Source organism: Parasteatoda tepidariorum, chromosome 8 (assembly GCF_043381705.1).
Source record: "Parasteatoda tepidariorum isolate YZ-2023 chromosome 8, CAS_Ptep_4.0, whole genome shotgun sequence".
Lineage (NCBI taxonomy): Eukaryota > Metazoa > Arthropoda > Arachnida > Araneae > Theridiidae > Parasteatoda > Parasteatoda tepidariorum.
The window spans coordinates 41,791,745-41,812,790 of NC_092211.1; the positions used below are offsets into that span (position 1 = coordinate 41,791,745).

The 21,046-nt window shown below is 24.6% G+C and overlaps 1 protein-coding gene across 8 annotated transcripts in view; it reads left to right on the top strand.

The window, feature by feature from the left end:
• The window catches only part of LOC107447376 (coiled-coil domain-containing protein AGAP005037), a 679,334-nt gene that overhangs the window by 212,778 nt on the left and 445,510 nt on the right, over positions 1-21,046 (top strand). For 2 of the 8 annotated variants that reach the window (XM_071184697.1, XM_071184699.1), the window contains exon 1: positions 6,532-6,817. The exons of the other annotated variants lie outside the window; for them this stretch is intronic. In XM_071184697.1, the coding sequence (XP_071040798.1) occupies positions 6,739-6,817 (79 nt within the window). In that variant the 5' untranslated portion in view covers positions 6,532-6,738. Of the gene's footprint in view, positions 1-6,531; positions 6,818-21,046 lie in introns of those variants that run through there. 8 annotated transcript variants of the gene reach the window in all.

Consider the following 21,046-nt stretch of genomic DNA (forward strand, 5'->3'; position numbering starts at 1 on the left):
CAACAAAATTTTTTTTTAAAGTACGTATTTTACGACATTCTGCTTTCTTAAGAAGATAATTATGAAAAAATAAAAATTAATGCACTTTTATTTTCTCCTGGTTAACAAAGAAATACAAGTTCAGTTACAACTTTAAAAGTATGCCATATCGTGGGAGAAATTTTCATCACAAATTCAATTTTACTTCCATAAGTAATTTAAATCTATTTTTAAAAAAATGAGTTCAGGTTTCAATTTCTGAAAAAAAATTTAAAATACCAAAATGAAAACATGAAATGGAAAAGAGCTTCCCCATTGCATAATCCTATGTTATCTTCTCCTAATGTTTTTTTTTTTTTTCATTTCGATGTTTTGAAAATTTCTTTTTAGTATTTGAAGCTTCATAGGTTACTCTAAATTTATCTGAATTCACTCTTTCTATACTGTAAATTTTAAATTACTTATGGTGGTGAAAGCGAATTTGCGATGAAAAGTTACTCCCTCTGTATAGCGTCCCCTTAAGAGGACGCTACGCAGTGCGATATTTCCCCTATACTAGTAATTAAAAATTTAAAGTATAATAAATTGAGTATTGATGAACCTAAAATAAAACACTAAGTTTACATTTGTAATTTTTTTTTAAGATCTGAAACTGCAAACAAATTTATGAAAGGATTACTCATGATTACGCAATGGGGAAGTAATCCAGCAATAAATTATTTGCATTTTGATATTTGGAAAATATTGCTTAGCTTTTAGTATTTAACAATTTACATCGGTTTATTTGAATGCGGTTTCAGCATAATTCTAAACTTTGAAATACCAATGGAATATATGCAGAATTCACCCCAAAAAAATTCTCTGATGTATAGTGGCCTCTTAAAGCATCCCAATAAATCTTTTTCATTTTTTTCTACGTTGGACTAAATTTGTAAAACCGTTTTTTATCTTTATTTTGAGTATGTAAAATCGATTAAATCTTTAACGGAATAGCTTGTTCCATTAAACAAACTTTCTGGCACAAGATGGTGATCTTAAGCTCGTCTCGTCCATGCATAGAATCCATGTTCATTAACTGGAGCATTAAGCATTCCAGTTAACCCAGCTTATCCAAAATTTCCCCCATAATAGGAATTAATCCAATTGTTGTTGGTATTATTAATAACAATTTCTCTTTTAAAATTTTATTATATTTTCGATTTCTAAAATATATGCTACTTACGATATGATAAAAAATGTGAAATGAATACCTAAATGTAAGATCATGTTAAGTAATATTGTATAAAAGTAAGAAAAATTTTTTTTTATTGTAAAACACTTAATTTTATACAGGAAGTTAGTGTTTATAATGACAGATGATAAATTGGAAAGAAAATAAGACAAGAACTTTTAAAATTGAGTATTTTTAAAATATTACTTTGCATTTCTCTTCATCTACTTCTTCTTATTATTATTATCATTATTGTTATCATTATTAAAAATACTGATAATAATAATAACAATATTCTCTTTTAAAATTTGATTTTATATTCGATTGACAAAAAAAAACAATACTAATTGAATACTTGAATGTAAGATCATGTTAAGTAACATTGCATTAAAGTAAAAAATATTTTTTTTCATTGTAATTAATTTTACAGAAATTAATGTTTTTAATAACAGATTGGAAAAAAACTTGATTATTTTGACGATTTACTTAGTATTTTCATTATTATTATTATTATTAATAATAATAATAATAATAATAATTTCCTATTTTAATATTTTTGTTTTTAATAATTTTAATTAGTAAGTTATTATTATCTGAGTTCATTACAATATCAGTTCTTTGACCATTAATTAACAACAACAAGAAATTATGAAGATAATATTTACTTATTATAAATGGTGTTTTACTGTCATTCGCTTAAAAGTGTTAGTTTTCAAAATTAATTTTCAAAACAACCCTTACGTAATCTAGCATCGTAATTATTAAAAAAAGACAGCATGACTTAATTGTAAGTACTACTTACGTAATTAAAATGTTAGACAAAATTATTTTTTTGATAGGAGTTAGTAATTTCAAATTGCTTTATATATATATTTAATACTTATGATTCATGTAATGAATAATTTCCTTCTGAATTTAATTCATCCAATCTCGTATAATTTATTCTTGAATTTAATTTTAATGAAAATTCTCTTTATAACGTTCCTGTCTAATAGTATTCTTATTAAACATTTCTTTAAAAGATATTTAATTTTAAAATTTTAATTTTCATAATTAAATTTTTATTTTTAATTTTCACAATTAAAATATTCTAAAAACACTTCGAAATATGGTTCACTAGTTTAACCAAACATATCTTACTGAAACATAACCCAAGATACTCATAAATTATCGTTCCAGATAAAAAAAAAATGAAAGAAAAACATATATATTTGAAGTATAATTAAGGGATAATATATTTTTTTGCAATCATCTGACTCCAGGGAAGTGAAGCTTAAATTCTGTTTCTTAAATCAATAGTTATACAACAAGACTTTTTTTTTAATTATTCCCCAAAAAGGAAAAAAAAAATTCTCATAAAATTCAATAAAAATGCAGCAAAAAAACTGTATTTAGTCTGTGTTTAATGCTATAATTATGAAAGAAGCAAATTGAAAGAAGATTAAGAAATCGCTAATTAGAATAAAACGCATCTTTGGATTCATTTACGTTTAAGAGAATTCAATAATTTCTTTTTTTAAATATTAAAAAAAAATAATAATAATTGCTTCTTGAATTTTTTGCTGTTGAATGTTTCGTGTTAGAAGTGTCATTTAGGGGAGTTAGTTTTTTTTAATTAGTTCATTTGAAAATAATTGCAAGAGGTTATAAGTTGAAATATTGCTAAGTATCGTTTATTTCCGTAAACAACATTACTAGCATAAACAAACAAAGCATAAACTAAAAAAAAAGAATAAAAGATCAAAACTTTTAATTGAATTTTATTTCTCACCTATCATTTAAATAAAAATGTGGAAGTTATTCTTAAATTATAGTTAATAATTATTAAATACTTTCGAATAAACTTACGAGTTAATGTGCTTAAGTTAGTAGGGGACACTACTACATTTTTGGGTCTTCGAAAACTTTTATTTATAAGACACTAATTTGTTTATAACACCAAAACATTCCAGTTTGTTTTTGACACAGAAGCATTCCAGTTTTGTTATAACACCAAAACATTCCAGTTTGTTTTTGAAACCAAAACTTTCCAGTTTGTTTTTGACACCAAAATTTTCTAATGTGTTTTTAACACCAAAACATTCCTATTTATTTTTAACACGAAAGTATTCCATCAAATATAGTATTGAGTGTTGGGTGATATAGGAATTTTAATCATGCTAAGCATCAATTTTTTATGATACAGCTCTATATTTTCCCGATTTTTGTCAATTACATTATTTTTTTACAGTTATAAATGTTTCTTTCGCAAAGAAAATTGATCAGTATTTATGATAATATTGCATTTCATAATTATTGCAACTGAATATACTAAATATATTATCATAATTAACGCTTTTTCGTGCCAATAATGATAAAATTGCTAAAATATGATCATTATTGTCATCGATAATTTTTGGAAATTGTCTAAATAAATATACACTGTTGTGACACGGAAAAAAAATCACCGCATTCCGTGGTAATGACAGCTTTGATTTAAAAAAAAAAACTATAATTATGGTAATAAAATCAAAGAATGCGATTTTTTTTATAAACCATCCATTTGATAATTTTTCCGTTCCTATGGTAATGGCTTATTTGAAATTCTGGTTTTCAAAATTAGAGTTCTTATTACCACACATTTAGTGAATATAAAGGGTAAGTTTAATTAAATAAATGGTTTTTATACAATGCTCTAAAATGTCAAGACAAAATTATCAAATTTTACAAAGGACCAAATTTTTTCACATATTATAAAACCATATTTTCTTGTTTATTTAACCAAAGTATTTACTAAAGTACTTCTGTAAAGAATACCGACCTTTTTGATGTTCGCATTGAGCCAGAAACACGATAATATTTTCCATCTACTGGTAATATTGACCATATATTTTTTTTCTCAGTGCAGTATTGATCACGATATATATAGTTATCATACATTTGGTATTTTCTAGCTAGATTTGATATTCGATAAAAATCGAGAAACTAGTTTTTAAAATATCTTAAGTAATATCATAGTTTTACTTCATAATAAAAAAATTTCGTTTCTTGCGTAAAACCTATAAAATCAAAATCAAAAACGTATAAATAGCGGCAAATGCTAAGTAACTATAAAATAGCGACTTGAAAAGTTTATAAGTTTTACAATGATGATAAGGAAAGAAATCTAGCATTTCTGTGAAAAAACTTGATGATATAACTTGGTGATATAACGATGACAAAACTTGATGATATAACGATGATGAAACTTGAGATTTATCTGTCCAATAATAGTGGCCGTTCCGGTCATCATTTCACCTGATTTGGTTTAAGAAAATGATATCATTCCTTTAAAAATTCACTAGATATCATTTAGCTTAATTTAAGCTAGCGGCTAACCATTTCTTTCGACCATGGAACCTTTAAAGATCGAATTTCGTTTGGCGGAACCTTGACTTTATCAATTAAGTTCATTTGCAATTGCGAGCATATTAACCAAAGAAATCGAGCATAATAACACAGCATAGCGAACATATAATTAATTATTTTGAAAGTGAAAAGAATCAAGTTTTTTCATTGTTCATCAATGCCAGTCTTTAAATTAGGTTTAACGTCAGACAGCTTCATTTACTGGTCTGGAACAGCGTTTAGTGTAGTTCATAATTTCGTTTTGGTGTATGCATACGATGTAAGAATAAAATAAGCTGAATAATGATTTGCTCTAAAATAAAACTATACGAATAATAACTATTATAAAAATTGAGAATGGTTATCAGAAAAATATATTTCTTTTCGTTGTATTTAGTTTTATTTTAGATTGAAAAAAATTTAAATCAGGAATACCAGTGCAGTTTTTTTTTTCACAAATACATATCTTTTTCATTATATATTCGTTTTTTTTCTACTTTAAAATTTTGTAAAAATATCTAAATTATCAAAGAAATAATTGAATATTGGCGACATATAAATATAATTATAGTATTAAAAAACAGTTGTTGGTTAAATATAGTTTTAACTTTCGGCACCCTGTAACCTTCTTATGGAACCCTAGGGTTCCACGGAACAAGTTATATAGGCGGATTTAGGCTGCCATAAATTTGGGTTACTGTTATAGTTCTATAGTTCTCTAGTGAATGTAATAATATTTTTAATTTAAATATGATTCTGGGAATTATTTAAGTTATTAACCTTATTTATCACATAGTGCAAAAAATTAAGTTTAAAATTAAGTTTTAGAGTTCCATTCTTAAAAAAAAATTGGAATCTGATGTACCTAAAAATCAGATATATCATAATTTTTACAGTAATACTGTAAAATCATTGAAATTACTTATTTTTGTAAAAATTACGGTATAAAATGTTACGGTAAAATGGATTTTACGGTAAAACGGATTTTACAAACTATGCACTCTGTGAGCCATTACTTTTCACCGCAATTTGATCCGCAATTTTTTTCGGAGCATGCCAAAATTATGTTAAGATACTTATTATATTTAATTTATTAATTCATTCATTCGTGTTTTATTCTTTTATAGGTGAGTGTGTTTGAAAATATAATCAAAATGGAAGTTTTATATGGAGCTGAGAAAGTGAGTCGATGTATTTAAAACTACAGATTAATTCATTTAAGTACACAATATGATAGTCATTCTTATTTTTTTATTTATATTTTACTTATTACAATTCTGTTCTATTATCGAGGCTTTAATATCATGATATATTACGTTGGAAAATATTGATATTCTATGTTTTTCCAATATGTTTTTTAAAAAGAAATATGTCTTTTTTATATCTAAAACACTTTAAACTATTCTTAATGAATTAAAAATATCTTTACATTTCTAAATTTTTTAAACATTTGCATATTTTTTTTTAATATGCTCTTTGTACATCAAAATATATTTTAAATGTCTAAATATCATTTCAGTATACGTGAAATGATAAGAAAAAAATATTATGTTTGCAATTTAAATGTCATTTCAACATATATTCCTCAGATCAAAAAATATTTTATATAATCGTTTAAACATCCAAATGCCCCTAAGGATTCATAGTTCATTCTAAAATTTGCATTTTAAATATTTAAGGCGTTTTATGGAAGTATACTTTGCAGACGAACTATTTTAAATATTCCATTACACGTGAATGCATCTTTAGAAAACCCCTCATTTCCCATGCGCAACCCACCTTCCAAAAGTCGATGAATCTAGTCTAGAGTTAATCTAAAATAACGACCCTCAACTATGTAACCTTTCACCGCACCTGTCTATAAAAAATAAATAGTCTTCTCCACTAACAATATAGTTTCCTATTCCGCCGTAAGAGGCCGCTGCACGCAATCTATTTACATTGTCTGTTGTGGCGGGAGAAAAACATGCCACTTTTCTTACAGCCCTAGAATTTCACTATAGAAAAAGTTGCAGACAATCGCGTTTCGCCGGTACCTGTTGTGAGTGTGAGTTGAGTTGAGAAGTGTTGTGGTTTTCCTTGCTTGTCTCTCCGATTTATTTTTGTTTTCTTTTATTCTTGGAACTTAATTGTGAAAAACTTCAAGGGTGGATTACTACGTTTAGCAAATTGAAATAAATTTTATGGAGGTAAAAGTGTCTCTAGCTAGAGCCAAAACGGGTAATTTGTGCTCTTGTACCCGATCTTCCTACCCGGCTCAAAGTAAGTCTTCTTTTTTTAAAAAAAAAATATTTTTGATAGTTTAATACGAGACAAAGAAAAATCTTAAAATTATTTACGAATTTTTTATTTCTTTATTTTTTAAAAGCATCCTGTGAAAATGCAACATATTAAAACCTCGAAACGCAGACACGGTTTATTGATTTCCCGCCGGACTGTTAAGATATAATTTTCGTTTCGAATTTTACGAAAGATAAGAACTTTTTCTCCGATTTTCGTCTAAAACAAATTTATCAATTTTAAGTATTTAGAGCAAAAAAGTAATAATAAATAATCATGCCAAAGTCATTTTTGGTGAAATGTACCAAACATTATGTATACATATAATAATAAATGAAACAAATATTACTTATGAATATTTTAGTGATTGGAAACTATAACAACTGTCTTTGAATAAAAGGATGCAATTGATAATATTATGTCATGTATCAAACTAAAGTAAGCTCTGAAGCACTAAAAAAACATTAGTGTTATTATATATCTTTAAAATATGTTTTATTCCTTTCAAAATTAAAATCTAAACTCTTAAAAATATCGTTAATCAAAAACGAAAAGACAATTTTTCAGTTATTAAGTGAATATTAATCTCAAATTTTTTTTAAACTCTGTTAATGAAAAACTGTAGATGTTATAATCGCTAAATTAGAGATATTTTGAATCTGGTAAAAAGTACTAATTATGAATCGGAGAAAATTTATATCTGAAGTGCGAAGATAAAAACATTTTGATCAATCAATCAAAAGTGCTTATAGTAAAAAAGTAATAGTGAATAATCATTTAAATATTTTTGGCAGCATTTACCAAACATTACGCAGCCAATGTTGTTGACGCATAATAATCTATAAAACAAAAACTAATTCTTACTAATAAACATATATTGATTAGAAACTATAAGAACTCTTTTCAAATAAAAGATGCAATCTATAATATTATGTCATGTAGTATATATCTGTAAAATATGTTTTTGTCCTATCAAAATGAAAATTTAAACTTTTAAAAACTCTGTTTAAAAAAACGTAAAAACAATTTTTGAGTTATTAAGTGAATATTTAAGCATGTTATAATCATTATATAAGAAATAATTTGAATCAGTAAAGAATACTAATTAAAAATCGGAGAAAATATATGTATGAAGTACCAAAATAAAAACATTTTGATCAATTTATCAAACCGAATTCGAGATATATGAAACATTTTAAATCTGTTATAGTAAATAATCGTCTATCGGAGTAATATAAATATTTAAACTGAAAAAAATACAATAGATAGGATATTAAAGTAAAAAAGAATTATAAAGAATGTTTTTTATTAAATCAACAGAATAATATTAAAATAATTAACGAATAATGCATCAAAGTCAAATAATCTTTAAAATAATAATAAGTAAAAAAAACGAAAACTGAATATTTCACTGAATAAGAATTGAATGTAAAATTAGAGGGAAATATTTCAAAAAAATACTTGAGAGAAGCTTAAGTAAGAAATAATAATATCTCAGTAATATATGTAAATCATTATGAAATCAAATGGCGATAAAATAAAATTGCACATTTTAATAAGACACAAGTCTATAATGATTTTAGAGTATTGCACAGTTTGCTGGTCGTAGATAAATATGATTTTATTGTAAATACTTAATAATTAAATGTATTGTTAATACTGATAATAATACAATAAATACTGATTGTATGGAGATAACATTTTTAAAATAAATTTTCGTTCTCGAATAAACAAAATTTCATCACAATATTAATTGTGTTAAAAAGTTTTCTAAAAAATCAGAAACCATTGGAATGTTAGTTATAACTTTTTTTAATAATAAATCTACATATAGATTGTATGTTTAATTATGCGTATAATAAAACGGTATAGCATTTAAATAAAAAGCAAACGAGGCATGCAAATGGAGTTTAAAATTGTTGAGAATAATACAAAGTTTTGTTATGAATTTTATTGTTATGCTAAAACTGTGATATTTTATATAATCTATCATAAAGTTCTTTATGTTCTAAAATTTGTTTACACGCGCTGTTAATGCAGGAAATGATAATTTCAAAATATAATCTAATTAGAGAAATCAGAATTTTGATATTTTTTGAGAAATTACATTTTAAAAAGTAATTATAAAATAAATGCAATTTTTCTAAATGGTTAAAAAAATATTATTTCAAAATAATGGATGTTTTTATATTATAATTGTAATTACATATATTAAAATACTTGTATTATTTAATGTTTCATTTAAAATTTAGACCTGAAATTTATATTAATAAGTATTTATAATTTTTGAATTATGTAATATATTTTTCAAGACAAAGTTGACAACTTTAATTCTCAACAACAATTGAATATTCGATTATATAAGTTCATGTCTTATTTTTCGCAATTTATTATTTATATCATGAAAGCCTATTGTTTACTTTAGTCATGCGTGTATTAATATTGTTCTTACAATAACAATAAGCTATTTTGGCGGAATTCTCATACTTGTAGAACGTTATGTTTGAATTAAGTGAAGAATTTAAATAACAATAGAATAATTGAATGAAATGATCTTTACAAAATTCCGAAGCTATTTTATGATATGTCTTTGTTATGATTATTAAGTTTTCTTTATTACGCACCTTTGAACTAATTCAAAATATTAGAATTAAATTTTAAATTTTTAATAACATGATGTGAATGTTGCATCATTTGAAATTTTAAAATATTATTTTATTTATAAAGCTATTTTAAAATATTTTTTGCAGACGTTAAATGTTTACAATATAAATAAATCTGATAATTTAATTTTATCAGGAAAGTAAAAAATCGTGTTTTTATTAGGAGTAAAAAGCTCTTTTGTTCACTTATAAAATTTAGCGATATGTAATTTTTTTAAAATTTATTCTGACTGAAAATATAAGTGAAAGTTTATTCATACTATATTGCATAGCATTTTGCATTGACACCCGTATGAATTGCCCCCTCAAATTTAATGTCGCTTTCATTAAACAGTATTTAATAACTTCCTAACATTGCATCTGATTTACTCAAAAATAGCTAAATTATTGTTGTTGCATGTAAGAATTTTTTTTTCTCTTTTAATTTTCTATTAATTAAATGTTAAACCTTGATCTTAAATGCAGTTTATTGTAGTACAAATTCATTCAAAAAGTTATTTTACCCTTACGCGCAACAGTCATTCTACTTTAATAATATACAATCTGCTAAATCTTTAAATAAACGGATTGAAAATTTTCGAATCTGTCCAAAATAAATGAGCCATCGAATTTGTCCTAAGTGAAAGATCTATCGAATCTGGCCAAAAAAGGAGCAATCGAATTGTTCCATAGTGAAGGTGCAACTGAATCTGACGAAAGTGAAAGAAGTATTGAATCTATCAAAAGTAAAACAAGCAATTGAATTTTTCCTAAGTGAAGATGTTATGGAATTTGACTAAAGTAAAAGAAGTATCGAATCTGACAAAAATGAAGGGGCAATCAAATTTGCTCTCAGTGAAGGTGCGCACGAATCTGACAAAAGTGAAAGAAGTGTAGAATCTGATCTAAGTGAGCGTTCAAGTGAAGAAGCAATCGGATTAGCCCTAAGTGATAGAAATATCAATTATTTAAATGATTTGTTAAAAGTACAGAAGTTATTAATTCTAGAAACGTTGAAAGTAAGTGAGCTATCGAATTTACCATAAGTAAATGGGCTAAAAAAGAATAGTATGATGTAACATTAAAAATTTATTATGATACCGTTTAAAAGGATATACTTGCTCAATATTTAATTATTTGAATTGTATTAATACAGCTTTTTATCGTTGAAGCTTTTAATTCTTGGATTTAAGAGAATACTGTACACTGACATAGAAATGCATAAATATTCAACCACATATTAAATTACATTACAATAAGCATTTCAAATGATGCTACTATGTATTTTTCTTTGCGAATTGATTAATAGTTCCCCTATTTTAAATTCATGATTAAAAATTTACTTTATTATATGTTGCCATTTACAAAATTTTTTCTTTTAAAATTTGTATTAGAATCGTTCGTATTTGAAATTGTAAAGAACTCGTGTACTGACTAGTATCGTCACAAATTTAAACTATGGCATTCATCCACATCTTTAAAATGAATTATTTCAATTCTTCAAGATTGAGAGATGTAAAAAAAATGTTGAAATTTTCATTTACTTCAATAAAAAAAAACAAAAAAACATCGCACACTTAAAGAGTTATCATAAAAAATCGACTATATTTTAAATCTCATTACATTAAAGTATTTAACAACGCTGTTGCATACTTTTTAAAATTAAGTAAGCAGGTGATGACTTTGATACAGATATTTTGACACATAATTAGCTAAAATTCACATCTTTAAAAGAAACTATTTTTAGTTTACAAGATGAAATCATATAAAAAAAATCTTAATTTTTTTCGTTGTTTAATTTGTATAGAACAGATTACACTGAAAACAGATACTATAACTTAAATCTATCGTGTAAATTAAATTACGATATTACAAGAAACACATGGGTAATTTTTATCAATTTTTCAATATACATTTATCAACAATTCCTTTATTTTAAACGAATTATTTAAAATTATCTAAGTTTTATGAATATAAAAAAGCACGTTAAAATGTTCAAACATCTCTTTGTAAATGTTTTGATTAAACTCTTTTTTAATTGATTTAAAAAAAATCTTCGTACACTAAATAAAAATTATTTTACAATAAGTAATTTAGTGGTATTTAAAATAACATTATACAAGTAGCTAGTAAATAAGAGAGCAACTATTATTTTTCAATATAAATTGAGTAATATTTTACTACTTTTAAATGATTTATTTCTCCTTTAAGCAGACATTTTACTAGCACTTTTAGAATAAAAAATTTATGAATGGTGTACGTATACTGTCTCTATAGACAGCATAAACGCTGTAGAGACACCACCAAAAAGTGCCTAGTTGTGTCTACTTTAGTTGCTAAGGTAACGAGTTATATTTCTAAGTGAGTTTGTCCGTCAAAAATGTAGAAAAAAAATATCAGTTTCTGTTAATAAATCAAGCGATTTTTTTTGGAAAGATCTCGACAAAAATCGTTTTTTCTCTTTAGTTTGACTAGACGATTTTTTTTTACCTTATGAATGAGCCAATAGATCGATCAAAATCGAATTTCGTGTACTGAAAAACTGCATTCCTTTTGTTTTTATTCTATTACCAGATGTTATTGTCTGTCTGTTACGAGGGGAAAATCAGGGCTAATTGTTTTCTTATTTATTTTATTACCTTTTCAAATCAAATTCATTGTTCGGGAAAACAGTTTGATGACAGCAGTAGGAAAAAAGTTCCTTCACTTTTTTATGTCTGTTTTAAATTATCTGATGAGAATGTCGCTATTATTTAGAATCATTGTGAATAATTTTAAATTGATGTAACTCTGAAAAACTCTTGACATTGTGAATAATTTGAAATTGATGTAACTCTGAAAAGTTGATAGGTTATCAATTACTGCCGCGAAGCAGATTGTAATTAGAATAATTTCCATTTTTCCTAATTTTTTATGCTTTTTTTTTCTTTCTTACTTTCAGAAAAGTAAAGAGCTACACTATAAAAGTACTATGAATCACTAAAATTGATAGGTTATAAATTGCAAAGACCAGTCGTAAGAGGATTATTTGTTTTATTATTAATTATATTCAAACATTTATGTCCGACGTACATAAAATACATAATATTTTTTAACACTGCTATTATGTAGGTTTTTTTACGTATTTTCATAACTTTAGTAAGATTTTTATCTATTTAAGAAAAGCCTTCATGTAAAAGTCCGTTGTGAGCCAGGGGGGAGGATTAGGCCTCACAATATGGTCAGCAATGCGCACAGGCCGCTTTTACTTCCCAGATAAGCTAGTACTCTTCGATCTGAAGCTGGATGGGCTTTTAATCCGCCACAGGAGAGCTAACCCCTGTCCTTCACAAATAGTTTAGTGTCTTAACCACTAAACCATCGCAACTGTTATCTATTTACTATAGCTATTTTGCAGTTAAACCAAACACTCTCACATTAAATTAGTAAATTATGGTTACAATAAACTGATAAGATTTTATGTTAGTATAACTTTACATCGAAATTTAATATCTAATAGTATGACACAAAAATATAAACTACCTTGTCTAGATTTATTTGTACGAGCAATTTGAAAACCAACTTTACTCTGATAAATGTTTTTGATTATTTATAAATAATCAAGCCAAAAAAAAAAAAAATAGTAATTAATAAATAAAATAAAAAGATCGCTAACGCATGTGGCATATTATATTAAAATCTCACACAGTATATTCTGTATTATGTAATAAGATGTCAATTCTTTATTTGCTTTAAAAGTTTCGGTTTAAAAATAATGTATTAGAAAAATGATGTATTAGAAAACAACTTTGAATTTGAATTTTTGCGATAAAATGCTTAATGAATACGGTTTGACGCAAATTTTATAAAAAAATTAATTTTAGTTAATGAAATATGGTAATTGGAAATCTCCCAAGCGATTTAATTATAACTTTACTTCCTTAAACTTTTGCAAATAGTATGAAAAGCATCGAAACTGTTCTTTATATTCAAAGATGAGTTCTGATTGGAGCTTTAGATTTATAAATATTTCTGTTGTGAGAATATTTATTTTAAGTTTTCTTTTTATATCAAAATGAAATATTTAAAAGCGATATTAATATTTGAAAATGTAATTTTTAGCCATTGAGACAATGATGAAACATGAATTAATTGAATTTACGTAATTTGCTTGCATAAATTTAGAACACTCGGCAACTTAGCTGTCTAATTTTTACTGTCTTATTTATTTATTTTATTATGCTGTTATTTTTTCATGTTATGTTATTATTTTTTCATGTTATGTTATTATATATTTTAGTGTATAATTCTGTTATTCAAATATTACGCAGAAGCTAGTTTCGGTAAAATTTGGTTGACATTTTATTTTTTTAAAGTTTGGATACTTGCGTTGGAAGTTTGCTTTTAACTTGAGTATACAATATTGGAAATTTGGCGCCGCATTCAACCAAAAATCTTTTAAATTAATTGTAACCTTAATATGATGGTGAGGTTAATCGTATTATCTTGCCAATTTATCGTTCCCAAACTTTATTTCACCATGCTATGATCTCACTTGAACCGATATATGGTTGGATTTAACATATTATGTTTGCATGCAAATTTGAATATCATGGTTTAACTTGTAACCGAAAGTTTCTGAAAGTGTGTTATTTATATTATAATATTGTCAGTATTCAAATCACTAATTTTATAAATTTTCTTTTTATAACCCTAAAAATAAATTATGCATGCACTACAAAAAATTTTTATGTATATATTCGCCACTATTTTTGGTGTTAGGGTAAGCTAAATTTTTTAATAATGTATAAAATCGCAATTTTTTCTTACTTTTTCACTGTTATAGTCTTATTTATTTATTTATTAATTTTTCGTTTGTTTGTTTATTGACAGCACATATTTTCATATTGCAATCAACTTATGGCTTCATTGAAAACACATGTCGTTTAAAAAGCTTTTTAGCAATGTAAGACCTTTTCGCAATATAAGACTTTACAAGACCTTTTTTAGCAATATATTCACCCTAATTCTTTTAAACAATTATTATTTTGTGAATTTTATATAATATTTTAAATGATAAGTTATAGTTTTATACTTAAAAATGCAGTTAGTTTATTCAAATACCAAAAATGATGGCAACTATATTTTGTTATAGTATATTATATTGTAGTATGTTTATGAGATAGATTCATTGAAATTGAATTTATGTAAATAAAATGGACTTCTTAAACTACCAACCAATTCCATTTCTTGAGCCAATTCCACTACGTGAGTTAGAAAAAGTTAAACTGTTCTTCTGTAAATCTCGAAAAAGTACAAATTTTCTCTTTCTTCGCAGCTACACTGCAAGACAGAAAAAAAAAAAAAGAATATTTGTTTCATCTAGTCAAAACTTATAGCATCCCTATTCCTTATAATTTATAAAAATCAATAGATTGTTTTTTAAATTTAATTTACAAATAAAAAACTTGAGAGAATTTGAAATATTTTATGTAAAGATGATTTTTAATATAATTTTAAGATGAATATTTAAAATATTTTATTTTAATTTTTTACACTTTTAAATGTAATACCAGTTTGTTAGAACAATGAAAGAAAACACTTCTCACATTCTAAAAAGATCATAATTACATTATTTTTTGAAATTAAATTTATGAAAATAAAATAGTCTGAAATCATTCTGCTTTTCCCATCCTACTTTTGTATTTAACTTACAATTCAATTTCTTAAACCAATTCCGCTACATGCGTCAGAACATTTTCAATTGTCCTTCTGTAGGTCAAGAAAAAGTCAAGTATTTTACTTACATTCGAAGTAGTTATTGCAAGAAATAACAAAACAAAAGGTCATTTCTCTAGTCAAAACTAATATCCAAACAAATTTGATTCGATTCTTTTATTTTTATGCTTTGGCAACACTTTATGTATTTATTTAAAGGATCATGATTTTGATGACTTCTAAAGAGAGTTCTTTCAATTTATTATAATATGTATTATCTGAGAGGTTTTTTAAATTGATTCTTAACAAAATTGAGAGATCCAGAAGTTTAGAATAGTTTTAAAATGATTTTAAATCGTTTAAATGTATTAAAACTTTGTCCGACGTAAAACATTAATTTGAAACGTTTTCCTCATTTAACATAATAAAATGCATTATCATGCAGTGTTCTCCCTAAGTGTTTTTAGAAGGGTGGCCTGCCTTTTTGACCCCTGCAAATGCGTCCTCTTTGACCTTCTTGTAAAAATAATGAGCCATCCCTTAAAAATACTGCCTTTTTATTCCATTTTTAAGAAAAATTAATTAACTGATAAATAATAACGTACAAGAATTATTTATGTTTATAAGTTTAATTCTGATTACTACTATAAATATTTACTTTGTAAACATCATTCTCAACTAGTTAGAAGTTTCTCTTTTCTTCAAGGAGGTATATTAATAAATTTTAAAGGGATTTTAAAATTTAAAATTATTTTTTAAATAAATGCATTTTCTTTTTAAAAAATGCACCTTTAAATGTTCTTTTTCTATTAATTTTAAGCATAAATTATAGAAAAAATCTTTTAAGCTGTTTATCAAAAAATAATTATAGTTTTTTTCCATAGAAAATGATTGTCTCTTAGCAGGCATTTAATTATTATTTATAAACTGCAAATTTTTCTCATTTAAATAATGAGTTAAAATTTCTTTTTTAAATATACACGTAAAATAGTATAAAGCGGTAAATTAAAAATTGTTGAGGATCAAATTCAGTTATTACATCATATTACACATTTTGATAAATTTTTACGGTGAGTGCCTTTTCAAAATTTTAAGTGCCTTTTACTTTGAGGAAGCATCATGCTCTTTTTTATAATTCTGAATTTTTCTCTCTATCATGTAGTATATTTATCGTGACCATATATTGAAATTAAATTTATGTAAGTAAATAATACATTCTGATTATCAACTTACATTTTACTTTCCTTAAATTCTGTTTTCCCAATCGATTCTACAACATGTCAGAACTTCTTTAAATTTACTGTTGTTGATCAAAATAAAGTATAATTATTGTGAAATAATTATACTGCTAGAAGTAATTAAATTAAAGAACATGTGCTTTGTATTGTCAAAACTAATATCAAAAGAAACATAATTTTACTCTTTTATTTTTTAACAATATTTTGTGTTACAATTGAAGTATCTGCTGTCTTGTAAAGAAAGCTTTCAAAATGTATTACAATTTATATTATTTCGGAGATTCTTTTCTTAAATTCATTCTTAACAGCTTTAAGTGAGTTTAAAATTTATTACAATTTTAAAATGATATCAAAAATCTTTTTTTGTTTATCATATATCTTTTTATATGTTACCATTTATCTGGACTCAAAATTTAAATATTTCCCTCATTTTAACATAAATAGAGAATTTGTTTATTGTAATTTTAAAAATGTTTATTTTTTCAGTGTTTTTTTTAAAGTACAACTTATTAAAACATTGATAATAATATTCTCGTATAGCAATTCAAAGTTGATCCTTTTTTATCACAGTTTTAAGTGTCATCAATAATTTTTGATTTTTATTTATTTTTTCTTTTTATATATTTTTATTTTGTACTATCTTTCTTAAGACTTAATTTAATACGTTATTACTTATACTTCTTCTTTTCTATATTCACTAATATATTTTAATGTTTATGTATCTATCTATAGAATAACAACCACTCTTAGATTCTTTTTTTTTATAGTTAACAGATTTTAATTTTACGAAGACGCTTTACCACAGAAGAAAATTTTCATGGCATTTTTTTCCTTCTACATCAGCATTTTAAAATTTAGAGTATAGAAAAAAAAATATTTAAACCAAGAGTAAATCATGAAATTTTAAAAGCTGAAAATTTTGCAAAACTGCAAAAAAATTGTGGCAAAAGTACGCAGTTGGTAATAAATCCAGCAATGATTTATTCAAAACTTCATGATTTTCTCTAGGTTTACCTGAACTCATTTATCTCTGAACCTTCAATATTTAATTACTAATACAGAAACAGAATTTGCAATGAAAAGTTTCTCCCATGGTATAGCATCCTCTTAATCTAATGTATTCTTCTGGTAATAGATTCTTCTCAAGTTGGATTTGTTTCTAATGGATTTATATGTTTAGTATAAAGTATAATGTATTCAAAAGTATATGTTTAGTATATGTTATAGTTTATATATAAAGTATAATATATTCAAAATTATATGTTTAGTATATGTTATAGTTTATATATAAAGTATAATGTATTCGTTTAGTCTATGTTTAGCAGAAAGTATAATGTATTCTTCTGTAATGTATTCAAAAATTAAAAGAACTATTTTATTAAGATTTGAATACTTAAAAATTCTATTTTCGTCTGTTAATAGATTCCTCTTTTGTTTTGTTTTTTACTTTCTTTCTAATAGATTTTAGAACTTAATAGAATATATATTTCTTGTTAATGATTTCATGATTTTTCTTCTTAATTTTTACTATTATATTATGATACATTATAAAATACATATTTTCCTGTTATTAGAATAAAGTTCGAGTTAAATTTTAATGTTAAGAACAATTTTATGTACAATTTTTTTGTAACTAATTAAACACATCAATTTGCATCTTATAAAACTTATTGAATAATATCATTACAATGATAAATCACAAAAAAGTCATAATTTTCATAATTTCACATTCTATAAAATTGTATGTCGTTAATCCTTTAATCACTTCTCTTTTTATTATCTTAATTCATTAATTTGTTTACTAAATGATGGTAATATTTGTTCTCTGTTAACTAATGAAGTAAAATTGATTCACACAATGTAAACATTACTCTAAACATTTTAAAACATACCTGACTTAAATATTCTGATTTGAATTATTTAAAACATTGTGAGTAGCATCACTTAATCGGCGATAAAGATAATAATTAATGCACAATTTTAGTAATTCGTAAATTCGTTAGTCATTAATAAATTTTCTACTATAAGAAGGAAAACATTAAATGCTTTATTATAACGACTTTAATACAATGTAATTTATATTCAAGTTTTTTTCAGATTTTTAAAATATTTCAAATGAAATAAAAATTTAATTGGCAAATAGTGTAATATGCAATTATAAAGTTTTATCGTACTGGCTTTTTTATATTTTTTCATTTGTTTATTTTTTACCTTCAAACATTGTCTTTGTTCGATTAGAACTTGTCATAGGCGTCATGATTATGCCATAATTCAAAATCAAATAATGTCATAATGTGTTTGATTCGATCTTTTCCATAGACATAAAATATTCTCATTGATGCACAATAGAAAAAATGTCTTAATTTTAATTAAAATTTACCGCGCTACATAATTAAATTTATTACATAATTAATTTTATTACATAATTAAATTTCTTTTATGCTATACATTTTACGTTATGGAAATAACTAAAAAGTAGCCTTTGTAAACGAATAGATTTTACTTATTTTATTCTAAAATAAAGTTGCAATTTACTTAAATAAAAGGCGTAAGTCATTTTAAAAATTATTAGAATTTACCAGGGCAGCATAATAACCGAACAATTTACTACAATTAATTATTACTGTTTTTAAAATTTACTATGTTATTTAGTTTACGTTATTGTAATTTTATTATGCAATTTATAAACAAAGAATTAGTTGTTAAATTTAAAAGCAAAATTATATTATCATTATCTTCAACAAAATTATTGCATTTTTTCAATGAAGTTTTAAGAGGTTAAAAAGAGTTATCTTTTCTTATAACATTATTTCGTAATTAAAAGTATTTATTTTATATTTAGTTTTTTTTTAATGTTTTTATTTATGCATGCGTGCATTTATACTCATTTAAAATCATGCAATTTTATATTTTCTGCACAATTTGTCATTTAATTTTCAAACAAACAGATAACTTTAAATATTTTACTTCAATATAAATTTATGTTATAGTTTACTTTAATAAAATTATCGCCTCATTTCAAGTTTTTCATTGCACGATAAAGATAGAATAAAAAAATTATCGAATTTCTCTCATCTGGCGATTAATCGCCAATCCTGTCGTTTTTAGGCATGTCCGAGAAAATGCTCTTCAATACACGTCAGAGAAGTAAAAAAAAAAAAAGGTAATATTCTCTATTTTTGTGATTTTTCTTCTTTTTTTATTTCTCGTATTTCTTCCGTGCAAGCTTCTTTTTTTCCCTCTCCTCATCTTGCGTTTTTTTATTTTTTTATTGCTCTTTTTTTTTAACTTTCGAAGGAAGACGGTGAGTCATGCATCGTGACCGGCGGGTAGTTTTCGAACGGGATCGGTGGGAAAAAAATAAATAAGAAGCTGTTTGAAAAGAGCTAGCGAGAATCGTAAATCGGGAAATTGCATACTTGCCTCAAACATTTTTTGTGCTGCAACTGGAAATGCTCAAGTATTTGTAAATTAAATTTTAATAGTATTTTTTATGAACTTGTCTTTGAAATACTACAGTAATAAGAGAAATTTTGAAAAGGTATAGTTTCCAAAGTGTCGTTTTTTGTTAAATTTAAAAAAAAGAAACTAATTTCTTTTCTGTGAAATTGTTGTAATAACTATCAGATTTTAAAATGGAATTTAAGTCTAAAAAGTATTTTAATTATAAAATTAATCTATTTTTACAAACCAAGTACTTAACATAGTGAGCACATACATTTAGCATATATTTACTGATATATCTACAACACAACTGTCGAGGTTTTGCTCATTATTCTTGCTTTATTAAAAACATTTAATCCAGTAATTAATATATATAACTTTTTAAACTTATTTAACTAATTTAAGACATAAAATCTCAACATGAGAAAATTAGCTTATAGCTTGCATGTAAAGACAAATGAAGGTGGAAAAGAAAAAATGTGTTGAACAACATCATCATTGAAGCTTCTACTAACAAACAACTAAACACTTTTAATCTACCTGTGGCGTTATTTCAAGGATGTTTTTAATTTTTTTTTAAGTTAATGGATTGTAGCTTTATTAAATTATATTTTTTTTGAATTAGTTGTTAATAGTATTATTTTTTTCTTTATTATAATTTATATTACCTATATTTACATTTATTTAAATTTCACTAATAAAAAAACTTTCCTGCACATTTAGCTTTTTAGACTCTATTTATTTGAATCTGTGCTATTTAATTAATTTGTCATTCTAATTTAATATGAAATAAATAATTTGTATTAAATGAACACCTATCTCAATAATATTTGAACAATTTGATTTAATTACTCAATCTTTAAGTGAATAATTTTCTAGTTCTCATAAATTAATGAGAATATTTTTTTTAATTTTTTATTTTTTCGACGCTTTCTTCGATTTTCTCTATTTACTCTTGTTATTCAAATTGTTCCAATTGACGATTGTATTCATTATGTTCATTCATTTAATCTAATTCTTGAGGCGACCATTTTCTAAAGCTATTAAATAAGAGATTGCAACTAATTATGTGTCATTAGTGGACAAGCTATCATCCATTTGAGCTCCAAAACCAATTCATTCTACTATTCTGCTTTATTTCTTTGCTAACTCATTTATTTAGATGCATTTTCATTTTAATTAGATTCTTT